Source organism: Onychomys torridus, chromosome 17, assembly GCF_903995425.1.
Source record: "Onychomys torridus chromosome 17, mOncTor1.1, whole genome shotgun sequence".
NCBI lineage: Eukaryota > Metazoa > Chordata > Mammalia > Rodentia > Cricetidae > Onychomys > Onychomys torridus.
The window spans coordinates 9701484-9727647 of NC_050459.1; the positions used below are offsets into that span (position 1 = coordinate 9701484).

The window sequence follows — 26164 nt, forward strand, 5'->3', positions numbered from 1 at the left end:
ATAAAACTTCACCACCCATAAACAACACTTAAGTCAGACAGGAGAGCACTCCATCACCACCACCCACACACACACACACACACACACACACATTCCTGGCTGAGCTACGAAACAACCTGAGTCCCTTCTTGTTCTTCCTCCATCCGGCAGCCCAGACTGCTGTCACAACAACTCAGCTGGCTACAAACTGACCCTGTGGAGCAGACACGGTTGTCACAGGTGTGTCATTAAAATAAAGCTGTGGTAGGAACTGTTTCCCTTCAGTCCTGCTAAAGCTGTATTCAAACCTGAGTCTTAGCTACACAGCACACAATGTCACTCTGACAAGACACGCCTAGACCACCCATCTACCTCCTCATCAAGGCACGTTCACTTTTTTAACAGTCGATGCGATTATCTTTACTATGGCATCTTTGGCTTTGGGGCCTGGGATGGAACGCAGGACTTACTCATACATGCTAAGCAAGTGCTCTAACACTGAGCTACATCCTGGGCCTTGGTACTGTATCTTTCAGCATGAAAATACATAATGTACATAAACTAACAAAGCAGATAATACAAAGTCGTAAATAATTTGCTGAAATACCACATGGTTTTGCACACTAACCACTACTCGGGACACAAGCTGAGACAAAAAGCCACTCACTCAAAATATGGCGAAAGATTAAACTTAAGAACAGTTGTGCATTTAAACTAGTAGCTCTGACCTGATCAAAGTCAAACATGGGATTCACGAGTCAAAGAACTTTCCCTAACAGCTCTCGGGCCACAGTGGACTTAAGACACGTGGCATTCTGTGAATATGGCTTCCATGGAATGATCACAGAAGGGTGTGATTTGCCCCACAGAAGGGACAGTCTTGAAGCCACCCTGTACCCACCACTAGAGATGGAATTGTAGAGCCCAGCCAGACCTGGTTTAGCAAACAGCCCCGGTAATGAAAAGAAATACAATTTATTTCCCCAGCATTTCAGATACAGAAATGACAAAGTCTCAGAGGTTCTGTGGTCAGGAGGAGCTACTCAATCCTAAAGAAAGGTAGTTTAACGCAGACATGTACAGACAATCCCTCTAGCCAAGCTCCTGTGACGTGTAGAAGAAATGGTCCTTCTTTTCAACACATGAGTGAAAGAGCTAGGAACAATGTGACAGTGATCGACTCATCAGCTTCAATGAATGCTAACTATCAAATTTCATCTAAGTAGGAAAAATACGATTCCCCGAAAATACACTTTATGCTGCCCTCCAAATTATCCTAAATTAGTTGCTACAGTCTAAGGATAATGGTGTAAAATGAACAATGCGTTTATTAAGCACTCGCTGAAACCTGCCACAGAACAAATGGTATTTCTAAGAATTCTTAAAATAATAGAGCATTTCAGCTCTCATTAATAATTATCTGGAACACAGTCTTGGCTTAAGCATCTCATTCAGTGGGCATATCCTAAGAGCACAATTACTTTGAACCTTAGTTTTTAGACAAGAAAGCCAGCATGGAACAATAAAATGTCCAGCAATCCAACAGCTGTGAACATCACAGAAGGACACAGAATGACTTACGGTGGCAATTGGTCCGTCAACGTGGTAATCCAGGCTGAAGACATCCCATCCCGTGTCACCTGGAGACACCTGCAGAGATAAAACATCAAATGATAGAGAGGCTGTATGTACTTACCGCTGAAGAACCCGCTAAGTGCCCGAAGAAAAAGTCGTAAAGTAAGGACAGGCGCACACCGGGAGTGCTCTGCTGTAGACACCAGCACCCACCGCGGTGAGGAGCAGTGCACACATCACATGTGCTCTGCAAACACTACAGACAGGTTCAAAGTTCAGGACCACTTTAGGACAAAGCCACATGGCCTCCGATCAGACCCTCGCCCTCAAAAAGCCGGTATTTCAGGAAAACCAGTGGGTTCTAGCAGTGAGCGAAGACCAGCCAGTGGGGACTCATGTTCACAGCCTCACCTCCAGCACAGCCCTTCTGTCACACTGCCGCCAGACACCAATGGTCTGAGGAGCAGACGTGGCCCCTGCCTGCTGACCGACCACTCCAGTCACCTCCAATTCACTCCTAACATCTGTGACGCCCCCCTGCTCTGTGGGGAGCTGTCCCCTTAGTAAGATGGCGGGACTTAAGCAGGGGAACTTGCCTCCTCTGACACAGGGCAGAGCACACCCAGGATGTTTAGTCCCAGCATGAGCGATTTGTGTCTGATACAGTAACTAGAGAGGACACTGGGACTCAACTACCCCAGCACCTCACACCCCAGCACCTCACACCCCAGCACACACACCCCAGCACCTCACACCCCAGCACACACACCCCAGCACTCACACCCCAGCACCTCACACCCCAGCACACACACCCCAGCACCTCACACCCCAGCACACACACCCCAGCACACACACCCCCAGCACTCACACCCCAGCACTCACACCCCAGCACACACACCCCCAGCACTCACACCCCAGCACCTCACACCCCCAGCACCTCACACCCCAGCACCCTCACACACCCCCAGCACTCACACCCCAGCACCTCACACCCCAGCACCCTCACACACCCCCAGCACTCACACCCCAGCACCTCACACCCCCCAGCACTCACACCCCAGCACCTCACACCCCAGCACCTCACACCCCAGCACTCACACCCCCCCAGCACCCTCACACCCCCAGCACCTCACACACCCCAGCACTCACACACCCCCAGCACCTCACACCCCCAGCACCTCACACACCCCAGCACTCATACCCCAGCACTCACACCCCAGCACCTCACACACCTCCAGCACCTCACACACCCCAGCACTCACACCCCAGCACCTCACACACCCCCAGCACCTCACACCCCAGCACTCACACCCCAGCACTCACACCCCCAGCACTCACACCCCAGCACCTCACACCCCAGCACCCATACCCCAGCACTCACACACCCCCAGCACCCTCACACACCCCAGCACTCATACCCCCCCAGCACCTTCACACCCTCCCAGCACCCTCACACACCCCCAGCACCCTCACACACCCCCAGCACCTCACACCCCAGCACCTCACACCCCCAGCACCTCACACCCCCCAGCACCTCACACACCCCCAGCACCCTCACACAGCCCCAGCACCCTCACATGCCCCTAGCACCTCACACCCCCCAGCACCTCACACACCCCCAGAACCCTCACACACCCCCAGCACCCTCACACAGCCCCAGCACCCTCACATGCCCCTAGCACCTCACACCCCCCAGCACCTCACACACCCCCAGAACCCTCACACAGCCCCCAGCAGCCTGACATACCTCCAGCAGCCTCACATCTAGCCTCCTGAGGATCTCCGGGCTGTCAAACTGGGCATTGGTGGCTCTAACAGCGGTTTCAAGAATCCCCGTCAAGTTATGCTGATACAAAGTTGTTGCTGGGCGAACAAGTTCTGGTCTTAAGAAATGTGTTTAAAATTAAAGTTATTGCTATTTGAAATTTTTTAAAATTATGAATTAAAAAGATAAAAGTTAAAAAACTGAAAGGACAAATGGGATGGATAAATGTAGTTATAAAAACATTATGGTGCCCCCTAGCATCCACCCTGTGGTGTCAGGTAGATTTCTTAGAAGCCCTTTCAAGTACAGCTTCAAAACCTTGTGTGTACTCTGCTGTGGAATAATCCTCTTACACACTGTAAATATCTGTCACTTGAATTGGTTTAATAAAATGCTGACTGGCCAGTAGCCAGGCAGGAAGTATAGGTGGGGCAACCAAACTAAGAATGCTGGGAAGAGGGAGGGCGGAGTCAGTTACCAACCAGACACGAGGAAGATGAGAATGTTGTACTGAGAAAAGGTACCAAGCCACATGGCAAACATAGATAAGAGTTATGGGTTAATTTAAGTGTAAGAGCCAGTCAGTAATAAGCCTGAGCTACTGGCTGAGCAGTTATAATTAAAATAAGCCTCTGTGTGGTAATTTTGGGAAGCAGCTGCTGGGTATTTGGGCATTGTTGGTGGGACAGAAACGTCTGCCTACAGTACCCACTGTAAAGACAACAAAGCCAGCCACTCTGAACACACACACTATGATTTGGAATATTTTGCTATCTTCTGAGTGCTTCTTTCTCCTACCTCTGCTTAAAATCTATTAAAATACTTTTAACAAACTGTTTCATCAAAAAAAGCTTCATGACATTTAACTGCATACAGAGGTGTAGAAAGCACATTTCTTCAAAATACTAAAAACATTTTCATTCAGCTGAGGCTAAAAGTACTTACAATGCTATACATTTTGAGAAAATTTCCCAACTACGACTGGCCTATGGGTAGGATTATTATAATTTCCTACAAAGACTCAATGTCTACACAAGTATAAAAATCATAGTTCCAAAGGCCCATCAGTGCCACACCATCACACTTCACTGGTAAGGGCTGTATTTCCAAACATGAAGCACCCACTCTTCTGATTAAGAGATCACCTCAGGTGATGGGACAGCTGGGGACTGGACTTCCAGGGAAGTCAGATAAAGCTAACTTTGAGGCCACAGGGCCAGAACATCAGTTTTGTTAGCATAGGTGACGTGTAAAAGTAACTTGCTATTTTTTTTGTCCTAAGAGGAATGTTTAACTGTGTATCCTAAAGGGAACACTGATTCACAGCAAGAGACAACACCCTTCCAATGCCTTAATGAAAACACTGCACTGCTGTGCCCACACATGGCCTGTTCCTCATCAGCTCTATATGGAGCCCTGAGCTGCACCAGGTGTGGACGCTCCACAACAGGAGGAAGACCACAGGGAACACAGTGAGAAGGGCAACGCTTCTAGTTCTTAAAATATGCATTCATCCAATTAACTTCAAATGGAAGCCAAAGTTAACTGTGACTATTACCCAACTCCACCCACTCAGAGAGCTACTGCACATGTCATGGTGCTCTCTGGGACATGAGGCTTCCCCCTGAATTCTGCAAGACACATATCTGATGGTCTGCTGGCAACCAGAGAAGAAAGTAAGGGATTTAAGCCACGAAAATTTTATCTGTGTAGTTTGTTTTAAACACAGACTTTGTAAGAATTCAATTCATTTCCTCCAGATGTCAGGTCTTTATCATGTTAGAGATACTGCATACTTTAAAGATGGAGCTTCTCACTTGAGCAAATCCATTAGGTGCCTTATGAAGTCTCCTTGGCCCAGAAGCAGGTACCGCCGCATGGCCTGCATGTGCTCCAGCAAGCTGTACTTCTTATTGAGGACATCCAATAGATATTTGCTGGTTTCAAAATAAGCAGCGTCAATTTTCCCTTGAAATGCATTTTCTAAATCTGTGAATAAATCTGCAGCTGTAGAAAACAAAAGGGAAAGGCACACATCCATGTGTAACATGTATCCTAACAAAGGAACAGTAAAGGCATCCATGGAACCAGAGCCAACCATCAGTGTAGACCCCAGCCAGCCAGTCAGTCAAGACAAAGCAGTCTGAGACGAAAGGCCAGCATCCCCCATACCAGGAGCTGATGCTGGCACTTGATTCCAGGAGGAACGGGCCCAGCTCTGCCTGTAAACTGATCCGAGCATCAGTCTCCCAGCAGGACTAGGAGACTCCAGGAAACCACCTATACTTCTTGTGTGTTCTGTCATGGTGGAAAGGTCTCAACTCCAGCGCTATAAAAGGTCTTCTGACTCCTCTTCCATCCCTTAAACACGGTCGGTCATCTTCCCCAAAGCCGGCTGGCTCCCACCTCTCTCCCAGGACCGCCCCAGAGGACACAAGTCTGCACACAAGCCACCAGTGTGGGTGCTGTGCTCTCAGGAAACGCACAGGCTGCCTCCTGACTTCAGAAGCCACAGAGCAGCCTCGCCCTCAGCCACCGTGGAGAGACAGGGGCTCCCCAGATCTCTCGGCTGGAGTTTTCGTGCACCACTTCAATACAACATGCAGAGTAAAAGAATCAAGATGGCGGGAGTCTGGGAGCTGGAAATAAACTGGGAGGGAGACACTGGGGGCAAGGCGGCAGCGAGGAGAGGAGAGGAAGAGGCAGGAGGAGCAGCTTTCCACCAGCCCACAGGGGACGGTACAATGCAGGCAGAGACGGACTCTGCGGAGTCTGGGTCATGAGCTAACATGGCCTTCTCGTCTGCTGTGTGTATTTACTATCCTTTATCATGAAGGGTCACCACCAATCACTGTCACCACCAGGGTCACCACCACTGTCTCATACTCACCGCCTCACACTATCGTCACCACATGTCCATCACAGTGACCAGCCCTGGTCACTATCCCCCTCCCTTCCATCACCACCCCCAAAAGGACCGTACCGTCACGGGGTGACTCCGCAGATTTGGTCACAGCTATCATTTTTGTGGTTGGTGTCTGATCATGACAGACTTGGTGCAAGAAATTTATGGACTTTCCTATCAAAAGGACCTAGAAAGGGAAATTAGCTATGATTACTTTTATACAAAAGTCAGGGATCCAAACATCTCAAATATTCACACGTTTCGTATTAGCTACTGAATTAAAACCACAGGACGCGAGCATCGCCTCTTCATCAAGTGAGTTCAGGAGCTCAAAAACACACAGAGAAGTGAACGTCATCAGCACGGTCCATCAGCAAACACAACGAAAACTCTTTCACTGCACATCAGTCTCCGTCACGGAGTCCAATCACTCTGTCCTTCAGCCTGCCCTACCTTTCTGGACTGGTCCATCGTGATGAAGGAAGGTATCATCGACTTCCTCAGCGTATACTTGTCATGCCACAGTCGGTCGGTTTTAACGGTTGGATCTGACGCCACGAAAAACTAAGAGTAAAAGAACACTGAGCATTAGAAATATGTGTGAAAAATATTAGTGACCAGTAACAAAAGAAATTATTATAGCTCTTCTCTAAGTAAGTTATTCAGACACTAGGAACCCACTCACTTATACAATAAACTTGTTTGACAAAGCATTCTGGACAGAAAGCTACATTGACTATGTTCCCAGACATTTAAAACCAAACTACAACAAAAACAAATTGCACTTTCCTTGGAGACTTCGTAGGAGCGAGCCCCAGCATAAGTATCAATGAAGCTTCTCCCTGGCAGCCTCCAGGACCCATGTTCTGAGGGCTTCTGCATGCTCACGGGGTTCTGAGCATGGTATCAACATGGAATTCCAGAGCATTCTCAGCACTCAACTGGGTTTACGTGCTCCTGACCGCCTCTACTTCACAGCGCCACACCACAGGCTGGGTCAGCAGCATCTGAGCACACACACAGCACACAAACTGCCACCTACAGCAGTGCCCACGGCACACAGGGCCTCCCATGCAAAGGCCAGTTACAACCAACCAGCCAAGGATGCTAGAGGAAGCGACTTTCTCACGTGACTCTCATCTCCCCGCCCCCACACCCACATCCTAGGGAGGGCTTTCTGTAGCAGGGAAAAACCCAGCTGCCATTGCTCCAGTTTACCTACACTACAAAGAGGTCACTTCCACTCTTCAGTTTGTACCTATGACACCACACACACCTCCAAAGCCTGTGCTGCCAGCACCCCACCAGCAGGGCACCCTGTATTCTTTCCTCGCCTTAGCTAAATAAAGTGAGTCTACGGCCACAGTGCTAGTTCCCCTTGGTGTTGTCCTCCTGAGCACTGTCTTTTCTGTCTCTAGCCTACCTTTCTATCTCAACTTTTATTAGTAAACAGTCTTCATACATTATACGTTTAAAGCCGGGAATCCCTGCCTGTTACAAATTCCCACTTGCCAGTGTTTGCAGTATGTCCTGTGCTTTTTATTTGCCCTGGTCTGTCGTTGTTACAGCTTTGGGCTACCTGACTCTCATACTTCTCCCCATTTCCAGATTACAGAAATAACCTTCAATCTATTTTACCGTTTTACTTTCATTATTTTGTATTATTGCTAGCATTAGTTATTCTAAGTAAAATATTATCTTTTATTGGCAAAATCTTTTTGATTGAAGTATCTTATACTTCTAATGTGCTATTAATAAGTCAGAAGCTTTCTGGGATGGTGCTGCATGTCTTTAATGCTAACAATTGGAAGGCAGGCAGATCTCTGCAAGTATCGAGGCCAGCCTGGTCTACATAGTAAGATCCTGCTTCGAAGATAAACAAGCAAATACATATCAAAAGCTTGAAACTATTATATTTATTAGTTCTAACAGTGGTTTTTCTTGGATTTTCCATTTAGACAATCACACAATTGATGAGTAAAGCCAATTTTGTTGGGAAAATGTTAAAAAGCATGTGAATATGTCAATGACCTATAATGATCATATAACCATTAAAAATAAAGTTTCTTACTAATTGCCACAGATCTCCAAGGACATGAGGAAAAGCACTAATCTTTCCAGGAAAAACACAATGCAAACTTACATTTACAAATATAGGCCAGACTAATAGCTAGTCAGGATTTCAAAGAACATTTTGAGAACTTGGTGAAGAAGAATTTAATGTCAGAAAGTGACACTGATTTATCTACTTCTAAGAGAAAATGATGTGTGACATGATACACGGTCAGTTGAAACAGAGTGAACACAAGTATGACCTGCTCGTGATCAGATTACTAACATTTTTACTTTTTCTGTTAGATGTGTTCATACTATCAAAACTTTTAAACTGCACAAATTATTTGTGAATTAGAAAGACTTTAATAAGTGATACCAGCTAACCATTCTGTTGTTTTGTTTTTTTAGATAGCATCATTCTCTCAGAGCAATCAACAGCTTTTCTTCTGTAGAAATCCACTGCCCAGCTGTGTAATAGTAATGATGAGGTCTCCCACTTGACTTTGTAGGCCACGCTTACGACTGTTGGTGTTCTTGTGACCACAGAGAAAGGATCATTTGCTTTCACCTGACTAGTCTACCTTATATCCCTTTTACTGTGTATTACCTTCCCAATTAAAAATATATAACCACGGCAGCTTGGGGAAATAAACACTCTGCTCTGATGAGGTTATCATGCAACACATACTGAAATTAAGCCTGAGAAAAACAAGACGTTACAAACCCACCGCGAGAGCCTCTCCGGTTACCATCACTGTGCTACAACTGCCCTTTGGCTTGCCATTCAACAGATTAGATTAATTGCATATAAATTGTATTTCTCTGTTATTCACTTAAACACAAGAGCTAGGTTTTACAGACAGCACACCAATGTATCCTGATGGCTGGAGTGCAGCGGGGTTCCTATCAGTGTGAACAATAAGAAATTTTAATTTAAACCATAAAAACTCCCAGACAATTCAGTCATCTTTGGAAGTCCTGAACACATTGCTGCATCGAGGGCACAGGAGCGTGCAGTCACCCCACGAGCAGCAGTGAGCACAAAGGATGTTCTCATCTTTAGACCACAATGAACTCTGTGAGACAGATATGGTGGTGGAGGAAAGAACCAAGGTCAGGGTATAACTTCAATAAGCCTTCATTATATTGATGCATTTTCCCCTCAAGGTCCTTTAATTTCTACCATTATGTCAAACACAGAAAGAATCAGGGGGAAAAATAAAATGTCATTGTACCCTGATTTCTCATTAACTGCTAGACAAATGTGCACTCCCCACCCCCAAAACAGGAGCAAAGGGGACATTTTCTTAGCATGCAGCTTAGTTCCTAGGAGTCACACAACAGCACAGACCGCAGAAGCTCCCACGCCGACGTGCCTGCTATCGAAGGCAGGACTCCAGCTTAGTCCTGAAGAGCTCACGGCACCTTCAGGGGGCCCAATCCAGTCAGCTAGCTTCCCTGTGTCACAAAGGCCACGGACCAGGCAAACTCTCCAGGTACAGTATTTCAAAGGGCACCAGGCCGGTCCTTGGCTCACTTTATCCTGTAGTAGTCAGTGTGTTTGAAGTGAGTGGAGCTGCTTTATTTCCTGTTTTAACGGTTACTGAGTATAGAGAAACACAAGGAATTTTGCCCCTGACTGGTGAGCTGCTGGTTTGAGAACCTTAGTTCAGACACAGGTGTACCCCCTTTCCAATGCACAGCTACATGGTGCACGCTTGGGGTTTTCTGGACATTAAGATCGTGTCATCTGGAATTCTCTGACTGGATTCTCTTCACTCCTGTCCTACAGTGTGAGGCACAAGGCCAAGGAGGAGTGGTGATGATGGATTCCTTGTCTTGGTCCTCGTCCAGTGAGAAGGCGGATGACAGCCTCACTAGCTGTTACTGTTTCAAGAGTGCCTTTCCGGTCCAGGTTTCAGTATTTTGTCACCAGACAATTCTCTAGCATGGACAGAGTAGACTGTGTCCCTACACTATTACCATGGTTGTCATACTGGTGGACTATGGGTCACACCTCTGTATTACTAGGATGAATCCCCTTGCCATAAGAGTGTTTTCAACATGCTCCTGAACTCTGCTTCCTGGTATTTAATGGAGACTTTGTGCCCATGTATGTGTCTTGTGTGATGCTACAGTGGCCTCATAAAACAGACTTCACGCTCCTTCCTTGTACGTGCTAAAGTCTGAGAAGGCCCATGGTGAGTCTGTACGGAAACTCACCGACCAAGCCAGCTTCTCAGCACCGCCTCTCCTCGGGGAATTTCTCCATCACTGACAGACCCACTGACCTGCTGGAGGTCTGCGTACATTCCTGTTTCTTTGTGAATCAGTTTGGGCAAATCTGCATTCTGGGACTCTTGGGTTTTACTGAAGAGGAATCTCTTCTTTCTCCACTTCTGCTTGAGACTCAGACTGGCTGCAGAACTCCCAGCGAGGTTAGTCCACGCACCCGCCCCCTTCTGGCCTTCTCATGGAAAGACAAGTGCTGGAAGACTTTTCCTGTCTCTATGGACCTCTTCATTGCGTCTCTCGCCAACTGAACACTGATAATGAGGATTTTGTTCATCAGTTCCATGCCACAGACTCAAGCTGTCCCTTCCCTTCCCTCCTTGTTCCGCTGTCTGTCAAACTGGATGGCCTCATTTCACTTCCAGTCAGTGGGTGTGTCTCATCTCTCTGCTCAGGTCCACTGTAGAGCAATCTTAGATGGTTTGCTGCTGTGACAATAACACAGCTAAGAAAGGAAGGCTTATCCTGGTCACAGCTCAGAGGTTCCGTCCACAGTGGCAGGCAGCATGCAGAGCTTTCTCTGTCCCCATGTTGTGGAGCCTGGGCCCCCAGCCTGCCTCTGGGGTGCTGCTGCTCACATCCTAACTGATCCTCGATGGGCTCTTCTTCACAGACACACCCAGGTGGCTGTGCTTTACCAAGACTTCTCAGGCCACTCAGGCTGACCGTGAAGACTGAGCACAAGAGCTGGGCAGTTTTCAGCTCACAGTTTCTACTTGGCTCCTGTCCAGTCTCTCTTGGCCGGTATCTGCACCCTCATCTGACGGCTGAAGAAGCATTTCCTGTGCAGGTATAAACTACGATGACTGCACAGCTCACATACAGTCGCTGAAGACACTTGATTTCACAATCAAATTATAACTCACTTTGGCCCTGCTGAAGAATTAGCCAACACAAGGACTAAAGAGGCAAAACCCTCAAGTTTGTATCACACAGCAATCAAATACACAATGTAACTCTCTAACCTACTGACTTTGTATGATAAATCTACTATTTGCAGTTAGAGATCACCTTCCCAAAAGTGACTTAAAACTTACACGAAACTATTTATAGAGTTCACCAGACAATGACGGACATCAGGGATCTATACTCAGGGTCAGAAGATGGCCAAATGTCACCCAACAGTCCACCTGAAACAGGCATGGGCGGACCTTGCCACTGGCCGCTGGTCTCGCTCTAGCTCCCGAATGCCCTCAACAGGCCCAACGTTATGCAGCTCTAGGCAGCAATGGAGCAGGTTCCAGACACAGCAGCGTGGACTTCAAGGACAGCACCACAACCCCACAAAGACCACCCTGCACCCACCCTCACCAGGCGTCACTCACCAACAAAAGGAGCGGGGCAAAGGAGCACCAGGGTCAAAGGGTCACCGGGCAAAGGACCTGGCAGGCAAACTAGGGACCCCGGTCTTGCAGGTGCCTGTGTGAATTCAGGGGTTATGCATCAGCACCAGACCACAGACTCTTTGGTGTGAAGAGGTCTGAGAAGACTGATGAGTCAACGCAGTGACACTGTGGACCTCAGGTACCCTGGGGAAGGACCCAGGGGTGGTTTGCAGAGCTCATGGGACTTCTCTAGAAATGTTAAATTAAGTCCGAAGAAAAGCATGAAAACTAAAATCTTTATCAATGGGACAAGAACTGAGGTTATGTTTGCTGAGTGACAAGATGAACCAATTCTACTGAACTCAACCAAGATGCTCACGCAGTAACTTATAAAACCTAGGGCACAGAGATGCGTCAACAGGTGAAGAGAAACAAAGCCAGCCTGGCGAGGGCTGCAGAGAGCAGGTACGGCAGCCGCAGAGGACAGAAGTTTGATACTCACCACCTTCACTGGGTGGCTGACAACGTCCTGTAACTCCAGCTCCAGGGGAGCCAAAAGCCCTCTCTGGACTCTGTGGGCACCGTCCTTACACACACACAATTGAAATAAAATAAGGTTCTTCTTTTTCCTTTACCTTACAGTCTTTGGCACATATATATGGTTTCCAATTTTGTGTTTTGTGGGGTTTGTGTGTGTTTCTGCATCTATATTGTTTCTTGTGCCTGTTTTTGACCTCTCTTTCTTCTGTTTATCCATTTGTTTTGTTCTATTCTGGCATGTTTTTTCTCGTATTTTATTATTATTTTCTAGTGAGAGAGAAAGGGAATGGATTTGGGTGGGAGGGGAGGTAGGGCAGACCTGGGAGGAGTTTAGGAAGGGGAACCACACTCAGAATATTCTATGAAAAAAAGGCAGAAAAATAACACCACCATTAAAAACAAACAAAACCCCTGGGTGAAGTGGTACATACTTGTACACTGAGTGCTGGAGTGACAGAGACAGGCTGACTCCTGGGGCGTGCTGCAGGGCCAGCCTAGTCTACTCAGCAAGTTCCAGTCAGGGAGAGACCCTGCCTCAAAAGAGGAAGGTGAAAGTCGTCTGATGAACAAATGCCTGAGACTAACTTCCACTTCCTCACACATTCTTGCACACGTGCAGACACACACACACATACATACAGGCACACACATGCACAACCCCCCCCACACACACACACCATAAATCAGACCTTAAAGTCTTACCCATGTTCCCAGCAGCCAGGTGTCTTCAGTGTATACACCCCAACTGTATATCGTACCACATCACAGTAAATCAGTGTCTGTATTGCACATTTCAGAAATCCAGAAAGAAGTCTGGGATGTGGCTTAGCATTGTCTAGCAAGCATGTGGCCTGGATTCAACCTTCCCTCCCCCCAAAAAATGCCTCTCCTGCACCCACTTCCATGGCAAACACTGGAGTTTTCGGGATGAATGCTGTATTTAGTGTGGCATCTATGTATTTCTTAACCTCTTAGCATGTGTTAATATATGATAAAACTTTTATCGGGTTCCTGCCTTCCCATTCCTTAGTGCTACTGACAACACTTTTGAGTGATGTCCCTAGCCCGGGTCCCCAACAACTACAAAGTCCTCTGGGGTTTGCTGCATGGTTCTGCATGTTGCATCACACCGTAACTACCTACGTTTCAAAAGGAACATAAGCACAAATGCCTTCACTTGCTGCATTCACATCAACAGCTGACCAAGCTTATAAAATGACCACGTGAAGAGACAGTTCCCAAGCTGTGTCACCAGGCCGTGCTCCGTCAGTCATCGAGGGAGCACCAGCATGCCGCAGCATGCAGTGGCATGCAGCGGCATGCACCTCCACCTGGCTGAGCTCCCAGCACTGAAACTGGGAGAGCAGCTTCCCCTAACCTCATGACTGCACTGATCACAAACACAATGCCAAACTGAATGGCCTTCCAAGGAGGTGCAGGCACAGTCCTGGTCAGAGGAAATGATAACGGTCGAGGTAAACCACACTGGAGAGGGCCGGCGTGCGTACCCTAACCCCGAGTCTTGGTACTTACTTCATGGTAAGTGTCCTCTAGCTCCCCGTCATAGATCCACCGGTAAAGGAAGCTGAGGACAGGGTGGGACACTAGGCTCAGAATGTGCTGCACCAGGGACTTCATGTAGGGGTCTCCTGTCTTTGTGTAGGCATGGACAGCAGAGGCCAGCTCACCCCCTTTCCGTCCTAGGGAATGAGGAAAACAATGCACATAAATAAATACCCAAATTTGAATTTATGGCACAAAACAATCACCTCACACTAAACCAGCGACAGCCAAGTAGCAGAGACAAGTGCATCTGCTCTCCTGAGTCAGTGAGGACTTCTTATATTTAGCAAGAGCAGCAGCGATGCGATGCAGCAAGGCCCAGATATCAAGATTCAGTGTCTGGCTTTGCACACTCAAGCAGGAGTCAGCCAAGGAGTTTTCCAGTTATAAAAGTGACCAAGAGTGAGCAGCTGCCCAGTCTAGACACTTGAAATTATCCACGAAAAGCAAAGGGTCTATGGAGCAATAACGACAAGACTTGGGGTGTGGCACACAGGCCCAACTCCCTGCCAGTGGCAGTGCAGCCTGACGCTGCTGGGCAGGTGGAGCCCAGGAGGACCCTGCGGGGCGCAGAAGCGGCAGAACGGCTTGGCTTCCTTGGCTTCCGGCATTACAAGCACAGCAGTCAGTGATGAATCAGGAGCCGATTTTTACGTGGCCTCCAGTCTTACACAGACTGCTCTGGTGTGCAAGCAGAGAGGCTGACGAGCCTAGGAATTCAGGAGCAGTTCTTACAACATCCGCCAAAGACCAAACAGGACAGACAAACTGCTGCAAGACAGCTGCAGAGCTTTAGTGGCCAACACCTACTGCAGAGGTGAAGAACCCAAAGGGACCCCGCTGGGGAGGGGTGTGGTGAGGAGGAGTAGAGGAGTGGTTTACTCTGTCCCTACTCTCTGCTTCACAGAATGACCAGGGCGATGGAGGCTACCCCTGGACAGCATGTGGTGAACCTAGACTCAGGGGTGCTCAAGTTCAGGTCCTGGGCAACCCAGTGCGGGGTAGCAACAGTCCAGAGCATGGGAAGGCAGAGGAGGCTGTGAGGTAAACAAGTGTGCAGGTGAGGGCACAGGTGGGCACGTGGCCTGGCATGCAGCCCACAGAGCTGCCTCTGGTCACCAGATGCACCCCCTTCCCAGTTTCGTCTCAGTGGCGCCCTGAGAGCCTTGGGCTAACAAGCAGACCACACTGGTACCAGGTGACTTTCCCCGCGAGCCTGTATCTATTATCTGTGCTCACTGAGTGTACCCTCAAGCAGAGCAGAACCGTGGCCCTGCTGACAAACAAGTTCAGCACTCAAGTCTAGAGGCACAGAAAAGAGGAACTCCGAAGACCTTGGCAGTGATCTACCAGCGCAGCGAGGGTCTTTAGTCTTATTTTGGGGTCGTACGTCCAAACCAGAAGGCGGCGCAGTGTGAGGCTACTCTCTAGTCCCAAGTTCACACCCTGATCGTCCTCTAGCTGGAGCTACAAAACAACAGGGAAAGGTTAAACAGAAGTAACTGAGTCTGAGCCGTCAGCCCTGACCCGCACAGAGTGACTGGAACAATAGGTCCAATCCCTCTGGAAACTGCAGCACTCCTCAGGCTGCCCACAGCCAAGATGTCACACGGCAGCCAGGGCCGGAAATGAGCAGTTCACTGGCTCCGGGATGCAGTGGACAAATCCTGTACTGCAGACGTGGTTACTCTTGTGTACGTACAAAGGAACAAAATGCCGTGTCTGTTGTCTAGCTCGCGAGAACTTGCCGGTTCCAAGGGAAGCGCTTACCTGAGAGTGCAGAACAGAGAGGAGCCGGTAGTACTCTTTGAGTTCTTGATGCAAGGCGGCACAAAAGCTCTGTGGGAGGGAGAACGCAGAGCTAAGCACTACCGTGCACACACAAGGGCTCCTCTGTGCGGGAGGAGCCTCCTTCCCATGGAGCTCGGCAGAACTGAAATCCTCCACCTGTAGCCTCTACTCTAATAACAAAAAGCACAAACCTTGCAGAAGAGAAATGGAGATGTGGAAGGTTTTCATGAAGCTAAAATGTGGTCCCTTTAGAGGACGCCCTTTAAGATGGTGGCCTTTCTAAGTTCCAGAGTTGCAGTAACTTTCTTGAGTGCTCTGCCAAGCATTAGGAACTTCCAGCAGCCCCTTTTGACATGGCGTACTCTCCCACTCAGTGCACTGAACACTTCTCTCTCTGCATCTCCAGCCTGAACTAAATGCACACTCTCAGAAGCAGTAAAGAAGAGCCCCACTGGCCTACAGTCCAATGATAAGACCCTCTTGGCATGAACCCAAAACTATAAACAGAGCACTCAGCCCAAAGTCTGCTCTGCAAGACAAGCCACCATAAACACACTAGCAAAGGCTAAACCTATCCTCTTTAAATAAACATGCAGCTTCATGGTTTCCCACACACCTTAATGCAATATACAATCTCATAGAATCCAGGCTTATTTTACCAGACAGAAAAATAAAATGCCCTTTCAGCTGTAAAAATGAACATAAAATGCACATTTTAATCTTCTGTAGCTCTAAAGACGAGCACACCAGCAACACTTCCAAAGTCAGACTTGCAAGACCAACTGTCCCAACCAAGGGAACCACAGACCTTGGAGTGAAATCCTGGGCTCCCAATGAAGACTGACCCTCCACACCGCCCACCACCGTACACACACTCTGCCAGGATCTATATAAGGAAATAATTTGCACAGGGGCATAGAAGTCCTTACTAAACTATTAAGTTTCCCTAATGTTACCCAGAAAGAGATGTGGAATTTGTTCAGGCACATCATCACATTCTACAAAGCCACCACTCAGCCTCCAAGAGGGCAGAAACACAACCATGTAAGGTTAAAAAATAAAAATAATAAACCGTTTATCAACCGATCAAGAGCTCCAGTTGCAGTATGCCATGGAGAATGCAAACCCACAGACTACATAGCTCAAATTATAGGTGGCTCCACACCAAACGTCCATACAGCAGGATGCCGTGAGTGCACCTACAGCCAGAGTTAAGTGACTAGCTGGGCTGGGCTGCCTGGGCTTGCCAGAAGAGAATGAGGCTGAGAACTGTACTGGAAGCCAGCATCTCCCTCGGCACAGCTCTGTGCCATGTGGAGTAGGAGATGGGTCCTGCTGAGGCCGCAGAGAGAACATGCATAGTAACCACCCAGGACAACAGGCACACAGACCACCCCAACAAGAGCACTCAACAAGTCTAATGTGGCCGGCCAGCCATCACTTCTTGACTTCAACAGCAGGAAATACAGGAGTTACATGCACCTGCCTCCACTGTCAGAGCACTTCAAGACAAACTTCTGTAGTATGCCTTCTGCAGAATCAATGAATAAATACCACCTGCTATTTCTAGAGACATTAGGGTAATCAATGACATAAGAGAACAGGATTTCAATACTGTGAGATTCTTACGACACTACTACAGTGATAAAATAGCTAAGACACACATCTGACAAGTCATTGATACTCAGGATATATAAAGGATGAAGAAACTCAAGAGTCTGATTTTTTAAAGTACAGAATTGGACATTTCTTAAAAGACACAGCCAATGGGCATATAAGAAAATGTTCAAGGCCACTAATCACCAGGGAAATGCAAATCAAAACCTGAGAAATAGCCTAACTCCAGAAGAACCACCATTATCAGGAGATGAGGAGGAAGGGAAAGCCAGCACGCTGTGGAGAGGTGGCAGGGGTGGGGTGGGGTGGGGGGAGGGGAGGAAGGGACAGGGGACGGGACAGACGCCACATCAGCTGTGCAGAGGCTCCTCAAATAACTAAAAGTAGAACTTCCAGATGCCTACACCCAGGACCTGTGTCCAAAGGACATAGAGCCAGTGTGCTGCGGGAAGGGCTGCTCTGCATCCATCGCTGCAGCACGATCCACAACAGCCACACATGGAAACTCAGGGAATTCCATCCACCAGAAAGAAGATGCTGTCCTCGCAGACAGGATGAAGGGTGGAGGAAATAAAGACTCGGCCCCGCAAAGCCTGCTTTTAGTGTCAGTCCGCAGAAGGACAATGGCCACCTGGGCAAGTGTCTGGAGAGCAGACAGTACGAGAGGAAACAGGCAGGCTCAGGACCAGCAGCTAACTATGCACTCTCTCTTCACCTTCCTATTACAGAAAGGAACAACGGAGAATGGACAGAATCTGGGCAAAGTGATGTACTGTCAAATGTGAAGCCGGCTTTCATCTCAGGTCTCACTTCACAGTCATATTTCTGACCACCAGCCACGCTGCCCGTTACACTCTGACCACCAGCCACGCTGCCCGTTACACTCTGACCACCAGCCACGCTGCCCGTTACACTCTGACCACCAGCCACGCTGCCCGTTACACTCTGACCACCAGCCACGCTGCCCGTTACACTCTGACCACCAGCCACGCTGCCCGTTACACTCTGACCACCAGCCACGCTGCCCGTTACACTCTGACCACCAGCCACGCTGCCCGTTACACTCTGACCACCAGCCACGCGGCCATTACACTCTGACCACCAGCCACGCTGCCCGTTACACTCTGACCACCAGCCACGCGGCCATTACACTCTGACCACCAGCCACGCGGCCATTACACTCTGACCACCAGCCACGCGGCCATTACACTCCTAGTCACTAGCCAAGCTGTCCCTGCCATGTTCTTGGCCATTAGCAACACTGCCTCTGCCTTGCCTCTGGCGACCAACCATGCGGTCCCTGCCATGTTCCTGGCTAACAGCCACACTGCCGTGCCAAGCTCCTGGCTACAGCCACGCTGCCCTGCCATGCTCCCAGCTAACAGCCACATTCCGGCAGCTCTCCATGCTGCCTCTGTGACCCTCTCAGTACCTGTAGATATCACTGGCAGCAATTACTGCCTAAGAATCCAACTGAGACCAAAAGCACACACCACTAAACCTCTGCAAGAGGCCGGGACTTTGGAAGAACCCCTCTGTATCTGCCGCTCCCCTCAAGATCCAGCGGTGTGGGAAAGATGGCTGCTTCGAGTGCCATGCGGCTCCGTCAGTGCCCCAGCCATGGTCACCCAAGCAGTGAGGGCAGCAGGTCCCCGCCTCCCACATCCGCAGCACTGGAAATGTGCGGCACCTGAAGATCTGGTCATACTCCGGGGCCCTTCCTTCTCCCCCAGGGCGGCAGTGATGGCTACAGGGCAGCCCACGCTTTCCCACTTCTAAGTCCCTACCTCTGCCAAACTCTTCCCTCTGCCCTCCATCGGCCATCCCCTCACCAGCTCCCAGAGTTGGCCTGGTCTCAGTGGACTCTGGCTGACAGCATCATCAGTCACCAAGGACACTTCCCTCAGGAAGAGCCTTGACAGTGAATTTCACATGCAAACCTTAAACAGATTAAGCACGTCAAACCTAACAACGATGAACATACCTGGCCTACAAGTCCAAAAGAGCGGTCCAGGCTCCTCTGGTCAGCGTATTTCCTGATTTTGTTGTGTAACCATCCCAACTCAGCAAGCCGCACTGCTGTGTCCCTCAAAGATTTATTTAAGTTTGCCTGAAAAGTAAGCATGCCAGAAGTCAGAGAACTAAGCATCAGCCCTAGGCCCTTGCTCTAACAGTCTCACCTCAACCACCCAGCACAGGGAAGTTAGAAGTAAGGACCACACCACCAAGGGGAAGGCCACAGTGAGAGGACGCCAGGCTCCTGCTGTGACACCCTGGGGAAGAGCATTCTGGGGCGTGCCCCGGGACTTCACAGTCCTCAGAGACACAGGGAGCGATGACCCGTCCTGCTGAGAAGAGCCGAGAGCAGTCACCTCTCACAGGAGTGCGATGTGGGAGCCTGCGTCAGGAATGCTGTGTGCAGGACGGGACACCACACTGGCCTCTGTTTCCTGGGTCCTCTACCCTGCAGCAGCCCCATCAGTGGACTCATGGGGAGCACCAAGCGCTGCCAGAGGGCCCACGACAGGGCAGGGTAAGAAGCCAAATCCAGCAGTGCGACTCTGTGGGTGCCCAATCTGCCGAGCCCCAGGAATGCCCACAGTAAGGAGCTTGATATCTGGACTCTACTGAGTCTTCCTGTCTGACACTGCAGGCAGGACTCTGTCAGCATACCTTTCCTTCCACTTTGTAGCAGTTCTCCGCGCTGCTCATTTTGATATTTTTGCCGTCAATGCCCTGGAACACGTAAAGAATATCCCTCACAAGAGCTGCTTCAGTAACCTCCAATGAGCCTGCAAAATGATTTTTAAGACAGTAAGGAACACTCTGCACGGAAAAGGAGGTGCATGACTGATTAGCTGTGTGCTGTACATTTGCTCCCAGACCACATACACCCTCTCTACTGAGCTGTGAGTTAAGTGAGCTCGAGAAGCAAGAGACACAGAAGGCAGGAAAGGCGGGCTTCTGAGGGGCGGGGCTCTGAAGGCAAGCCTCCCTGTGGCTATCACACAGATCACAGCACAAATCCACCACAGGGAGTAACCACACAACAGGGGTTGGGTAATAACAGCTTATTCCAAGGTGATCCTTCTAACACCACCAGAAATGGAGTTCATGGCTCAGAAAAAAAACATCAGCTTCCCCAGGTCTTCTGAACAAATGCCACAATAAACTTAGGGGGTTAGCCAAAAATGAGCACAAAGAAGAAGAGCAACACCCAGAAACCCAGGATGTTGAGGGGACCCAGAGAGACCGTCAGGAGCAGTCAGCATTCAGAGCCACCAGAGTACAGCTTGGGCACACCCTTGGCTGTGGGCAAAACTGCTGCAATCACCTATCAGGTTAACAGTGTCCTTCAGATCTCACATGGCATTCTTGCCCATTTCCACCTGTGGTTCAGTTCCTAAGGAGCAGCTAACAGCCGGCTGTGAGCCATGGGTTCCTGTTCTTTCTTTCTCCTGTCCACCTAGACGTGAGCAGGGTAAACTCTCCGAGCACGTACATCAGACTCGCTGAATCTTCCTCAGGAGTACACCTTCATTATCCTTAAAGAGAACCTCCACCTCACTACCTGAAGTCTACCCTGACAGAGGTACTACCCTCCTCCATGGTTGACTTTACAAGGATCTAACCACTTACTTTTAACCTATTTATAACCCTCTTAAAATGCATCTCTTGTAAGCAGCATGTACTACTCAGACTGGAATTATCCTTAAAATGTCACTGGAAATAAGAATTTATGCCTTTAACACGTACACCTGGGTTATAGCAGCCATGTTACCATTGTCCCTGTCTACCCCACTGTTCCTTCTCACTCTCGTCTACTTCTTCTAAGTCCCTCTGGTGATGTGGGGGACACAGGTATGCAGGCTGAGGACAATGCCCTGGTTTGCGTCACACACAGGGCATGTGTCACCCGAGTACCCACTTTTACACAAGGCGGGATAATGTGTAGAGGAGGTGACGTGTGAGTTCTCCACGGGGACAACTGCACGGCCAAAGGCTTTCCCGTCCTTGAGTTACAAGGACACTGGCCCCTCGGTTGCCCTTAAGGACAGGAAGCAGCAGCCCCAGCCTCAGGATCAGCCTCAGGCCATGAACCAACAGCAAAGCCCGTTCTTCTCCTGTAACCCCACCTGCCAAGCACCGCTATGAGTGCTCTGCGCGAGAAAAGCGCGGCTCCCTTGACAGTCTGACGGGCTTTAAAACCCTCACAGTCCAGGAACCACACTAGGCACTAACACCATGACCAGGGTGGATTCTATCCCGCGGACATGGGAAGGGATCTTCCTGAACCTCTGAGTGGCTTCCCAGGAGGACAGCAGAAGGCGGTGGCGGGGAGCGGCTGGGACAAAAAGGGAGAGTACAGACAGACAGACAGCTGAGAAGTGGGGGGTAGCAGGACTGGGAAAAGCGGGCCACATGAAGTGACCTCACCAGGCATCTGGCCCAGAAGGGACCCTGGTGTCATTCTATGACACCTAAGGATCACTACAGCGGAGGTTCTGGCTTTAAGTAGAGAGTAAAGTGGCTTCTAAACGCCAAAACACATCTTACCACTGGGATCCCCTTCTCTCCTTGACCTTGTCATGTTGCGAGAAAGGGCATTTGGGAGGCCCTTGGAGGTAGGGGTTTGCGAAGAAGGCTGATTTGCAGACAGGGTCCATGCGAGCCGCGGCCCCAGCTGCTGCCGAAGGCCATCACCAACTAGTGCAGCTTGATGAGGCTGCCTGAAGAAAGAAGAAAGAAACCTTCCGGCTTCAAATATCCAGACTGTCCGCTAGAGACGAAATGTGCTAGCTACTGTCCTTGTGTGATCACATTAACTATAGCAATGTGTAAGTCTGATTCCAGGGGGCTCCTAAACCACAGAGCCCAGCACACTTAGCTCCAGATCCCTTGCACTGTCCGGGGATACAGACCCAGCATTCAGACCTACTCCCATGTGGACATCTCACCTACTGTCCATACTTCCCTTCTTTACTTGCGTTCTCTACAAACACACAGCACACCCACACGTAAGCAGTCTGAAATTCTAAAGTAGTTGTAACGTCAAGATCACAGCCTTTCATTCCTTCAACATTTCCTGAGTTGATAGGTTTCAACAGCTGGGCCCTGTTTCATCCACTGGTCACCAGCCCCAACCCCTACTCCCGTATTCATACTATGAAAAGAGACCCTGCAGTTTTAATTCATTTGAAAACTACACAAATACATAAAATGTAAGGCAAAGTAACCTGGAAAATACATCACAGTCACTCTGTGAAATTCTACCTGATGCTGATTTCCAGTGACAACTGTAACAAAACCACTGCTTCTTGGAACCCTAACACAGCCACAGGCTCTCAATTGCACCTGTTGCCCTAGGGGTGCTCTGGGGACGCCACTCCCATCCTGCACTACCCTCAGCATGAGGAGCACCACCACTCCATCCTGCACTACCCTCAGCATGAGGAGCACCACCACTCCATCCTGCACTACCCTCAGCATGAGGAGCACCACCACTCCATCCTGCACTACCCTCAGCATGAGGAGCACTGCCATTCTCATCCTGCACTACCCTCAGCATGAGGAGCACCACCACTCCATCCTGCAGTACCCTCAGCATGAGGAGCACTGCCATTCTCATCCTGCACTACCCTCAGCATGAGGAGCACCACCACTCCATCCTGCAGTACCCTCAGCATGAGGAGCACCACCACTCCATCCTGCACTACCCTCAGCATGAGGAGCACTGCCATTCTTGTCCTGCACTACCCTCAGTGGGCACAAGCTCAGCAATACTACACATCTGAAAAGAACTGTAAATGTAAAATAAAAGCCTAATTCAGCTCAAAATTGTCTATGCCACTTTTTCATGACAACAATAAGCACTCTAAATATTCCAAGGCCACAGATGAGAACCTTTCAGCCAAACACGGGCTTTGGGGCAGCTGTAAGTGCTGTTGGTGAATGTTATAGGCCCATCACGGAACAACCTATCTGTGGTCCACAGCCAATACCTTCTGTGCAATTTTATAACTCAGAGTGACTTGGGATTCCACCAGGCTCACATGGAAAACACCGGCTTTTGATACCGATCCTCTGATCACTGCTTCTCTGGAAACTTATCCAGCTCAATCTTGTTATACTGTGGTCACCAGGAATGACAATGGCCAGAAGCTAAGCCATGCGATTACCTACACACAAAAAAACGTGTACTTAACAGAAAAGAATCTGAAGGTCCATTAACCACATGGCCACCTGCTATCTCAGCCACATAACCAGACTGGATAGAAAGTTAAGACTCCAGACACTGCCTTGACCTAGCTACACATTCCTGGCTTCCACCCTCTTTGTTCACAGCATTAACCATGAGTCTGAAAATCACGGGCCTAAGGACAATCCACCCTGCACTTCTTAAAAGGGCCTAGCTAAAAGCCTGGGGACAGATCTGCAACACTGAGACACACACACAATGCCCCAGAAACATGGGCAAGACGAACATAAACCCCCGGATGCTACTGGTTCTATCACGTCATACGTGTGCATGCATGAGTGTGTGCATAGATGCATATGAGCTCAAGTTACCCAGGGAGGAAAGGCTGCACAGGGGTGGGGCCACTGAGACCACATATGCCGATGCTGCTGATGCCACTGCTGCCCAAGCTGCTGGAGCTCTGTGCCTGTGTGCTGCGGTCCTGGTAGTTCAAGGGGAGGGTCTGAGGCCTGGCATAGTAGTAAGGTGTTGAGTGAGCATCCCTTGGTAACGCTTGTGCAAATAACGAAGAATAGCCAGTTACCTGAAATGAAGTGCATTATGGAACACACAGGTGAGAAACTGCAGAACAGCTTGCCCACAGGACCTTTCTATTCCTATCACCACGCTATTTCTGGAATTGGATTTGAATTTCACACTTATTCAAGCAAGTCAATGGAGATGCTTTTGAACGGTTATAATTGACAGGATTAGGTGTTCTCTGAATTCCAACAGAAAACACAAACGAGTTTACAAGTCTACCACTGCTACATAACGGGGAGGTTGGAACACATGCTGCACCCACACTCCTCAGCTTCTTGCCAGCCAAACCCCTGCAGAACTTTCTACTGTACTAGACCCTGTAGCGGGAAGAGCACAGGGATTTACAGCGAGAAGCCACTGGTATGACACAGTGACAAGAGCTCCCAACTCCTGGAAGCAGGAGAACCGCCCATGGCTTCCCAGCTCAGATGGCCCTGATTTCACGGTGTCGACTCTTTAACAACCTGGGCTGCTCAACAGATTGTTACATCAGAATAACACAACTTTCAAACACATCGTCTAGAAACTGCCCTTGGAAATGAAGAAACGACTTGACTTCCAGGATTAGCAGGCTTTTGCTTTTCTCCTATTATTTTCCTCCCTATGAAAACATGGTATAACTGTCCCACCAGACACTGCTGAGGCCCACTCACCCACCTTGCCGGCTTGCTTGCGAGGATCCTCACTAAGGTTCAGCAAGAGGTAGAGGATTGACCATTTGTTTTTCAAAACTCCCTGTTTAGATTAAAAATAATATTACAAGAGCTATTACCTTTCCTGTTTTATTATTTATACTTATTTCCAACATAGACAAGCATTTTAAAATTCACCTGTGGACATTTAATCTGAGCTCACTTCATGCATCATAAATGGCATAACCTCTCAGAAGGCTGGGAGCAACACTCTGTAACCAACACCCCCAGGTCCTTAACTCCCTGGAAACAAATCCCAAAGTTACCCTGCTTTGGATTAGTAAAACTTTTTTTTTTCCAGAGCTGAGGACCGAACCCAGAGCCTTGTGCTCGCTAGGCAAGAGCTCTACCACTGAGCTAATCCCCAACCCCCTGGATTAGTAAAACTTAGCAAACACCGTGGTGATAAAGAAATATTATCAACACGTGTAGATTAAGCTGGGTGTGGTGACACCTATAATCCCAGCACTCAGGACGCAGAGACAAGTGGATCTCTGTGGGTTCGAGGACAATCTCATCCACAGTTTCAGGCCGCCAAGCGTACATACTGTGACTGGTCAGGGCGACAAAAGCAAACTGTTTTTCTTAATTAATGTCTCATTTAGAGCAGAGGAGAGATTTATGGAAAAGAGAAGACAAGGATGGAAAGAGCCCTAACCCGGTGAACATCTGACGTTTCTAGCAGAAACAGACATGGGGGCAAACTAGGCATGGAGAGGAATCTCAGAAATGCAGCCATGAGGAGCAGAAGGCCTAACCAGACCCATGGACTAGTACTGGGGACCCAGGACCCTGCAAACACAAGGAAGGACCTGCCTGTGGAAGGGCTGGGAGCCTCTGCTGGACTCCATCCAGCAGGGGAGCAGCTGGAGGACACAGAGGAAAGGACCTACCCAGGCCCTGGGCAGGCAGTCAAGCTCTGTCTGTCTGCCCCACACAGACTCTCCCTGGTTCCATTTCTGCCAGCCAATAGCAGCAGCTGCCGTCAGAAATACCCGAGGGTCATGCACTCTGTACACCACTTCCCGTCTTCACTATGACGCCCTAAGACTCTCCACCCACAAGGACCCGAGAGCAAACAGATTCACAATGCTGCATGAGGACCAGACTGGAACCTGGCCGGCCGGCTTCAACAGTCAGTAGAGGCAGACACAAGGGCTGCAGCGGGGAATCATGATGGACAAGACTAAGGGAGAGGTAGGCTGGCTACAGACATGTATGGACACACAGAGGCACAGATAAGAAATAAGAGGAAGGCTCCATTTAGCTCAGGAGTCACTGCTC

At 49.1% G+C, this 26164-nt stretch overlaps 1 protein-coding gene across 1 annotated transcript in view; it reads right to left on the reverse strand.

Moving 5' to 3' along the window:
* The window catches only part of Tubgcp3 (tubulin gamma complex associated protein 3), a 59396-nt gene that overhangs the window by 19043 nt on the left and 14189 nt on the right, over window positions 1-26164 (reverse strand). The window contains exons 4-16 of the mRNA XM_036209465.1: window positions 24846-24923; window positions 23978-24189; window positions 21965-22137; window positions 20081-20199; window positions 19392-19517; window positions 15770-15838; window positions 15334-15466; window positions 13970-14136; window positions 6678-6788; window positions 6303-6411; window positions 5137-5326; window positions 3302-3437; window positions 1561-1629 (exon numbers count right to left, since the gene is read on the reverse strand). Of these exons, the coding sequence (XP_036065358.1) occupies window positions 1561-1629; window positions 3302-3437; window positions 5137-5326; window positions 6303-6411; window positions 6678-6788; window positions 13970-14136; window positions 15334-15466; window positions 15770-15838; window positions 19392-19517; window positions 20081-20199; window positions 21965-22137; window positions 23978-24189; window positions 24846-24923 (1692 nt within the window). The remainder of the gene's footprint in view (window positions 1-1560; window positions 1630-3301; window positions 3438-5136; window positions 5327-6302; window positions 6412-6677; window positions 6789-13969; window positions 14137-15333; window positions 15467-15769; window positions 15839-19391; window positions 19518-20080; window positions 20200-21964; window positions 22138-23977; window positions 24190-24845; window positions 24924-26164) is intronic.